This window comes from Humulus lupulus, chromosome 1 (genome assembly GCF_963169125.1).
Source record: "Humulus lupulus chromosome 1, drHumLupu1.1, whole genome shotgun sequence".
Classification (NCBI taxonomy): Eukaryota; Viridiplantae; Streptophyta; class Magnoliopsida; order Rosales; family Cannabaceae; genus Humulus; species Humulus lupulus.
The window spans coordinates 231,873,286-231,882,273 of record NC_084793.1 but is presented as its reverse complement, the minus strand read 5'-3'; the positions used below and the strand labels follow the sequence as shown (position 1 = coordinate 231,882,273).

The 8,988-nt window shown below is 33.1% G+C and overlaps 1 protein-coding gene, 1 long non-coding RNA gene and 1 pseudogene across 4 annotated transcripts; all 3 read left to right on the top strand.

Moving 5' to 3' along the window:
* The first annotated feature begins 1,579 nt into the window (after window positions 1-1,579).
* LOC133829274 (uncharacterized) lies at window positions 1,580-1,998 on the top strand. Its single transcript, XR_009891656.1, has 2 exons — window positions 1,580-1,692; window positions 1,828-1,998. It is a non-coding gene; the product is annotated as an uncharacterized LOC133829274 (long non-coding RNA).
* Window positions 1,999-2,896: 898 nt separating this feature from the next.
* On the top strand, window positions 2,897-6,162 carry LOC133804253 (RNA pseudouridine synthase 7-like; annotated as a pseudogene).
* A 530-nt stretch (window positions 6,163-6,692) lies between these two features.
* LOC133804263 (TOM1-like protein 6) lies at window positions 6,693-8,761 on the top strand. 3 transcript variants are annotated; one of them, XR_009878396.1, is made up of 7 exons: window positions 6,693-6,824; window positions 6,940-7,038; window positions 7,141-7,287; window positions 7,367-7,448; window positions 7,572-7,662; window positions 7,796-7,867; window positions 8,642-8,761. XR_009878396.1 is itself a non-coding variant. In XM_062242420.1 (6 exons), exons 1-4 carry the CDS (start codon window positions 6,980-6,982, stop codon window positions 7,629-7,631), a joined length of 348 nt encoding a protein of 115 aa, XP_062098404.1. In that variant the 5' UTR covers window positions 6,693-6,979; the 3' UTR covers window positions 7,632-7,662; window positions 7,796-7,867; window positions 8,642-8,761. The 3 variants fall into 3 exon arrangements, 2 of the variants coding, with proteins under 2 accessions (XP_062098404.1, XP_062098396.1); XM_062242420.1 differs by having other exon boundaries at window positions 6,693-7,038; XM_062242412.1 differs by having other exon boundaries at window positions 6,693-7,287.
* Window positions 8,762-8,988: the final 227 nt, after the last annotated feature.

Here is an 8,988-nt window from a genome sequence, read left to right as displayed (position 1 = left end):
AGCTTTGAGTTTTTCCCTCTCTCTGTTATTTGTTATTACACTAGGTAATTCATTTTTATGATTCCAAGGGTCCCTTACCAACTGGTCCAGCTTGCTGACAACCAGCCAAGGTTGTCAGCTTTCTTTGCTACTAAACTCTCTGTCGAGGATTCTCGTCTTGTTAATTATGACAATGAGCTTACATCTAATAGAGGAAGTCTACTAACGGAGGAGGATTATTTATTTGAAGTTGGTGAAGAAACTGAATACATAAACCAAAATGGAGGAGAGTCTGATGATACTGCACATCAAAAGATTCAAACACTAATCGAGAAACCAACTATTGGAAGTGAAAAGTCTTTGGAAATGAAAATAGCACATACATACAACCTTGATGCAGAAGATGATAGCAGTGTGAAAGATTCTGTTCAAGGGAGTCCTTCTCAGCCCTCTGCCTCACTCAAAAATTACTGCTTAGAGGCCTCACCAAACTCACCAGCTATTGGGTCTTATAGGTGTCATTCAACTCTCACTGATCCAAATTTTGTGGAAAATTATTTCAAGGTACTGATCAGCTTGTTTCAAACAATATATGCTGATTATTAGCCTCAACCCCCTTCTCTTTTGTTTAAAAAGCTATATTACCTCTTGGACCTCTGCTAGAAAAGGTAATTTATAGAATGTTGTGCCTCACGAACCAACATGCTTAGCTTAGATTTATTAATCCCTCTCTCTCTAGTTGCTGCATAGCTACATTAGGTACGGAGTACTATGTAAATTCTGATGTTGCTGGATTATCTGGAATCCAGAAGTTCTTAGACATATACCAATAAAAAAATTAATTATGTTGGATCTCCAAGTATAATGTTCATGTAGCTTCTGCCTCACACATTTTACTGTCTGAACTTTGTTTTCTGCAGAGTTCGAGGCTGCACTTTATAGGAACCTGGAGAAACAGGTACCGTAAGCGTTTTCCTTGCCAGTCTAAATGGATCAAGAATACCAGTTCAAATCCTTCTTCAGCTGATTTGCTCAGGACAACTATTATCCACATTGACATGGTACTATTAACGTTGAACCATATTCATTTTTATATTCTTTTTAATTATGAGGGTGGGGATAATGACTTCATTGTACTTACTGTTCTGAAAATTTGTCAGATTGTTTTTGCCTTGCTATTTATTCATAGTTCATCATGTTAACAAGTTGAACAAGATCTTCATGATCAAACATAAAATAAATTGTATAAAACACCATAGCGGCTAGGTTATTTGGGTTTGAAGCAATTTTGGAAATCCAAATATTAAAAGCTGCCAAGGCAATTTGGGTATTTGAGGAGTATAATAATCATTATTTGATGTTGCAGGACTGCTTTTTTGTCTCAGTTGTCATCAGGAATGATCATAATATGAAGGATAAGCCTGTGGGTGTATGCCATTCGAACAGTCCCAAAGGAACTGCTGAAATTTTGTCTGCCAATTATCCTACTCGTGTTTATGGTAGGGATTTTACCAAGTTATCTCAGATAAAGTTACTTGTGCAATATATTCTGGACCACATTTGATATAATCAAAATTTTACTTGTACTTTTCAAGAGTAAGAGCTGGAATGTTTGTTAGAGATGCCAAGGCTCTTTGTCCTCACTTATTGAAAGCAACAGACTTGGCACAGATGGGCTTCGACAGAGGTGATGGGATTCACTGCAATAGAAAGGTTCATAAGTTGTTCTATTGGGTTAGATGGGGCTGTGGGATTTAATGGTTTTTTTCTGTCTCTAATCATTATTTTGTTAAATGGATTCTATTTTTTCTTCTTCTGTATTTTAATGTTATTTTGGCCTCTACCCAGATAAAAAATGACAATGATGAGATACGGGGGCCACATACTTCTCTGATTTCTTTGAGTTTCAATACATGGTATGTGTTTGAACTTTGAGGTCCTCATTTTTGGAGACGACAATAGCTGTCAAAAACTGAGTTTGCTTTATTTTTAATTGAAATGAAATCAGTTTTTGGTTTTCACTTTGGCTTATATAAAATTATATGTATGCATATTTATATACATATATTATATATGTATCCAATAATGATTTTTCTATGGTTACTTGCGAAGTGGGAAAGGAGTCAAACTAAATTGAAGAAATGCTATTACCATAGTTCTCATAAAAATAAAAAGTTCTCTAGAATTCACTCTTCTCTTCCTGCGGGTGGTTTATTTGAACAGCCGTTTTTTTTTGTTGCTTTATCTTGTGCCTTTTATGAATTTGTTGAGAGTCTATCTTTCTAGTTTTAATACTTATCCCTGTTGAAGGTGGAACTATTTTATGTACTAACATAGCAATTAATGCTCTACTATTGATATTACTTTTTACTACTCAATTTCTCTATCAGTAGTAATTAATGCTCTACTATTTTATCAAAGTCATTTTACCAATGACTGGATCTGTAGCACTATCCTTTTGGCCCTCAATATGACAGAAAACTGAATTTCACCATCGATAGTGCTGTATTATACATGATTAGTGAGTGGTGATGACAGTTGTAGGGAATTATTTTTTTGAAAGTTGCATGGATGAGATTGAAACATACATGTTTGATTGGAAATATGAATCCACATTAATGAACGTTAACAATGCATATAAAATTTTGATCCTAATTGATGTTTTGAAAGAATATCAGCTCCTAATTTTTATAGTTTGGGTTCTTACAATCTTTATATCTGTACTTTGCCTAGAAAAAATATCACTTCTAAGCTCTTTTTTTACTGCTTATATTCTGCTGGTTATTACTCATTTTTAGCTACACTTGATAAATTTATGTCTCATTTACTTTGCCTTGAAAGAATATCACTTCTAAGTTCTTTTTTTTACTGCTTATATTATGTTGGTTATTTCTCATTTTCACTCATTAGCTACGCTTGATGAACTCATTTTCCCTACTGGTCATTTCTCATTTACTTTGCCTAGATTTTGGCTATCACTCCTAAATTTCAGTTCAGCCTTTACCCTATTGTTCACCTTCTTGCCAATGAGCAATCACAACTTCGTGTTCTTGAAGAAGCTGAACCCGTAAGTTTAATCTCTTTAATGTTCATTAATGTTTGATATATTTTTCTATGCGAGTATGTCCTTGTATTGTCTTTAGATTTCCATTAATCATTATGTGGTGTACCTAAATATTTTATACTAAATTGTCTTATTCTGAAATTCTGAAGTGAGATTTGTGAAATGTATTTGAGATTATGTTGATTTGGTTTCACAACTAGCTATGTAGAGTTTTTCTTTTTCTTTTAAAGTTGTTGCTTAGTTTATTATTTGCATAAACTTGTGAGGATGAGTTCTATGTAGAGGTAGAATTATGTATTTTATGGAAATTTTATGTAATGTTCATGTAATTATTTGTTGGTAATAGTGTAAACTATTAAACACTTGACATAAGGTAGAGTAGATTATATATATATATATTTAAAGTGGCTGGTAGATTATATATATTTAATGTTCATGATCATGACTATACGTTTAATAGGCCCTCTCTTATGCATTTCAGAAATAGTGACTTTTGGCAGTCTAAACTGTTGCTTTGAATATCAAACTTCTTCTGATGTGGCCCCCAAGTTAGCAAGAATATATACAGAAAATTCAGATTGTATTTTACTGTTCAGAACATATATATTTCACATGGAAAAAGTAAACTATTTCTTACTTTTGAACTTGGGAGTGGTACAAAAATACACACATATGTGTAGACAGTTCAGAACATATATATTTCACACAAAAATAGATAATATGATTTTGTGATTTCTTATATTCATGATTTTAGATTACTACTCCAGACCTCTTTGATTTGATTAAGTCTTTCTCATTAATATTGCATTCCAAATCCTTAAACTTGTTCTTGGATAGTGAATTACAAGAGGTATTTATACACATAAAGAGGCTGATAATAGTGAATCATTCTATTCTGTTGTTGATGCTTCTTATGTACTGCTGTTTAAGCTACTTTTTTTTTTCTTTTTTTTTTTACAAGTATATTGGTAGCTACTTATTATTAGAAGCAACATTTGTCTTTGTATCCATTAATATGTAAAACAAAAGGGTATTTCTCTTTTCTCCAGCACTTAGTGTAAGTACAAGTATTTTTAGTCATGATATATTCTTTCTTCACTTTAATACAGTGCATTTGTCACAAATTGAAGCAGGGCAGGTGCAAAAACAGTACATTGCAAGAGTTATTGGGGCATTTCCCGAGCATGAGGTATGTAAAGCTGTGTAATCTATGCATGAACACATATATCTGTGTAAATATTGTCTTGTTCGTAACTGGCTGCAAGGCAGGGCTGGCTTACCTTTGCTTGTCAATTTGTTGGTTATCTTGAAGACTTAATTTTAAAATTACCAAAGTTGAGAACTCATTGTTATTAACTTTTTATTGTTGTTGTATTACCACAATCTAAACCTCCTTATCGAGGGGTTCCCTTTTGAAAAACAAAAGTAAATGCATTGAGATTCAAATTCACGATTCATAAGTCAGAAAAGTTATTTTTTACAACACATATTGATATCTAAGTGCATGCTTATTTTGAATTATGATATCATCATTTAATTAATTTGTTTTTTTCCTTCTCAGAAAGTTGTAGATGCCAATATAAATTATAATGCCCGGGAAGGAAAGAGCACAGCAGAGGTTAGTTTGATGCTACATTTTCTATAGCTTTCATATGAAAACAGTCTGTTATTAGTTTGTTTTGATGTCTGCTGAGAGGTATTCTAGTATCCCTCATTTTCTGCATTTGAGGCCATTGTCCTTGGGCATGTGCCTGAGAATAGTAGGATACCTTTTGTAAATCCTACCTCTTTGTTATGCAGGAGCTCAACTCCTCTGGTGGCACTTTAGTAAAAGGGAAGGTTGCTTGTACCAAGTTCACTAGAATTAGTACCAATGGAATTCATAGCATTGTCTCATGCCAGCCAATCACCGGAAGAACTCATCAAGTAAGTTCACCAAGTTAAGAAAATGCCATGAACACGTTTTATTCACTGACCATACTACAAAACCTGTGTTGCATCTCTAAAATTTATTCCATAAATTGTAATAAATTTGGTGGTTAATTATTTGATGTGCGCGCTTTCTTTAATTTATTTTCTGGGGCTCACATGCGTAATACTCTAGTGAACTAAATATTTCAACGTTAAAAGTTAAGCTTGCACTGATAATTTGGACATAAATTCTTGAGGTAGTGATCCTACTATGCATACTTTTCCTCTATTTTAGCTTGAAAAAGCTAAGTAAATAAAAGTTTAATGACTTTATGTTACTCACTCATTCTATTTCTTTTATGTAGATACGTGTTCATTTACAACATGCAGGCCATCCAATAGCCAATGACATGATTTACCTATCCAATGAAGTTGTTGATCGTTCCACCAAAGGAATGAGTGCAGATAGAGCTCCTGCTTGTTCAGACCCTTCATTGTCATCTAAACGTGGTGAAGACTGTTCATGTGAAAAATGAAGAAAACTCCATTGAAGATTTCAACATCGACCCCATGTGTACACACTGTCCAAATTTGGCTCCAAAAGGGTAAGACATTTGTGAAAACATAAAAATATAATACTTGATCATGCCTGTGACATGAGTTACATAGAGAATGCATTTATGATATCACTAGTTGTCTAGTTTTAGAGTCTTTTTCTTTCATTTGTTAGTTGTTATAAATGATGAGTGGGGTATGTATGTCATTGATGAAAGTGCATAAAAACACAATGTGTGGTCTGCACACACACACACGTCATATAGGGGAGGTTTGACAATGGAGTTCGAATCTTATTTATTAGCTACAAGACTTTGTTGCCCTTGTCATAATTGCAGATATGGTGGCCATGAAGAGGGTATGTGGCTACACTGTGTTAGATACTCTGGGCCAGGATGGATTTATGAATGCCCATATCCAAATTGGGCTTCACTTAGCTAAACATCTTTCTATTATTCTTTTTTGTTTTATTTATTTATTTAGTTTAGTTTAATTATTATACTAGGGTAATTGTTTTCATTCTAGATATTGTGGAGAAACATGTGATGAGGATTTGACCACTTCCACATTAGGCTTCTCTAAGCTTAGTCATCCTTCAATTTTTAATTTATTTATCAAATCTAAAATCTATCTAGAAATATGTATTTACCCTTTCCCATAATGTGTTCCTCTATATATGCAGATTTATATAATTAAAGTCGTGTGTATTGAAGTTGTTAACATTATATATATACATTTTTTTGGAGTAAAGCATTTGATGTAAGTTTTTAAAGTATTTATTGGACTTTATTAGAGTGTTCTACTATATTAGTTCAAGCTTTTACACCAGACATAGCCATTAGTTATGTTTTAACTGTCATTAGTGATACATCTTTTGCTGTTGGTTAATACATGTGACAGTGAGAATCCATTTCTTACTGCTTTGGCTTCTCTTTTGTGATTTCTTGCTATATATAATAAAACTTATAGGGTAACTCTTGATGGTATATTCTATTGCGCTATGTGTTTTATTTCTGCTGCAATTGCTGTAGTAGTTATAACATATATATCATAGGAAAAGTAGTGTTCTAGAGGGTGTATACACTCCCACTACAACAGGGGCTGGGCATTTTCTCAGTCCATTCCCTCTCTCAATCATTCAGGTATGGAGATTGCTTTTTATTTTATATTTTAATTTATTTTCTGTTTTTTTCTTTCATTCTTTTGTTTTGGTGAGTTTTGTGCAATAACTATTTCAGGTTATATAATGAGCGGTTAGGTATGAGATATGGGCGAAATCCATACTGGAGCTTTCCGTGGACTTCTCCTATTACAGGTTTTAATTGTCAGTTTGTTAATTATATATGTATATTTATTTATGCTTACCATTCATTATTTGAAAATTATTCTCAAGTGATGATGATGTGTTTATTTGTTCCGTCATCGTGCAGAGATTGACCACAAAGATGTAACATTTGTTACTTTAGGGGAATGAATGTTGCTGGTCCGATTGCAGAAGAGCTATGGACTCTGACCTTCTTAAACTATCTGTATGTGTTTATTTTGGACCTTTCATGGTTTTCGTGTCATCTTCACAACTTTAGGAATAACATGGTGTATCATATATACTTGGTTTATTTCATCTGTTGTAGGAATTTGGGCTACAATTTCTTGACAGGCTCTCTTACACCCCCTGCTTCACATCAGACCATGGGTCATCCTCAACCTAGATATGGAATGCCTAGCAATTCTTCAAGAAGGCTTGATGAAACTATGGCTACAAAAATTGAGAGTTTGAGGTGACAATTTTAATGCAGTTCATGATCTAGATATTAGGTTTTGAAAAATTTTTGTCCTCTGATTTTTTTTTTCATAAAGCTTGTCAAGCATGGAGGCTATGCAGAATGTTCTGGAACTCCTAAGTGACATGCTACAGGCAGTAAATCCTGGTGATTCTGTGGTATGAGCAATGAATTTTTTTCATCTCTATGATCTATGATATGAGCTACTTGTCCCCTTTTTTTAATCTCTATGAGCTACTTATCCTTGAAACTTAATGTGGTTCTTTTTCCATTCTGTTCAGGCTGTAAAAGATGAAGTGATATTTGAGCTTGCCATTCTGTTCAGGCTGATGCACGTTTAAGAGAAGAGCTCATAAAAGGAAAGTGGCTATGGTAAATCATAAACTGATTGATTTGGCAATATCAAGTTTCCTTTTTTGTAATTGTTATTACTTTTTATAAAGAAAATGCAGAACAAAGGTTGTATGTATAATGTGTTAAATCAACTTCCTTCATGTTGATGCAGGGGGATTCCCGAGACATTTTGCATCTTAGAAAAGGCCTCCTGAAAGCAGTTTTGGGTCATCTTGAGTGGCAGGTCTGTTTCTTGTTTTGTTATGCCCGGGATGGTTTTGAAGGGGTTGAGACACACACACAATAATTTCTTTTTATACATAACTAGAGAAATATATGACAAGCAGTCCTTCCAAAAGAAAATAAAAATACTATTATAAGTCTCTTAAATCCAGCAATGTAAAGATTAGATGAAACACTGTGAGTTCCATTAATAAGGAAATTGTAGTTTGGAGTTTTGATTGTTTAATGGTAGTTTATGCTGGTCATTCTGATTTACATATTGGTTAATGTAGAGGACGAGCTTGAAAAACTTCTTTGCTTATCTGGGTCCTAGATTTCTTGTCTCTATTGCATATAGTCTAGTAAAGCATGCCACCCTGTATGCACCAGTTTTTTCTAGTTGCATACTTGATATTTCTTTCTGTATGTAATGAATTAGATGCTACTATGAATGACATTGATCCAAGGTATTTGTATGAGGTTTGAGTTTTTTTTTTCATAGTCTTAAGAGATAAAAAACATATTGAATTTTTTTAATTATTGGCATATTTGTGAAGACTTGACATGTGTTCATGTTTTGAGGTTTTCTATCAAGTTTTTGCATTTTTAGTTACTGTTTGGATAGCCTCATTTAAAAAACTTGTCAAATTACAAAATGTTTGAATTTTTAATTTGTACAATTTAAAAGTTCCTATTGTTAGAATATGCCAAAGTAATGGAGGAATGGACATAGATTTCATCTTTCATTAAATATTTCATACTTGTATTGATGGTGTACTCATTGATTGTTGTGTAGGAATGGGCATCTGAGCATTATTCAGCACCTTTTCGAGCTCCTGAGTTGTGGGATTGTCCAAGTAATACAGATATCGATGAGAGAGCTGATATTTGGTCATTAGGATGCACTTTACATGCGATAATGTGATAATTTTTTTACCATGTGATTTAAGATTTATTAGTTTAAGTTTTCGGGTCTTTGTCTCCTGAGAGCTATAATATAATTTGATGACAGTGTTGAATGTTTTGAACTAATTTGTGGATTTTTAATACAGTGTTGAATGCTTTTTACTTTTTGTTATTTGAAAATCAAGTTCATTTGATGATGCTACTATATATTAGAAAGCAAATTTTAATTATATAAAT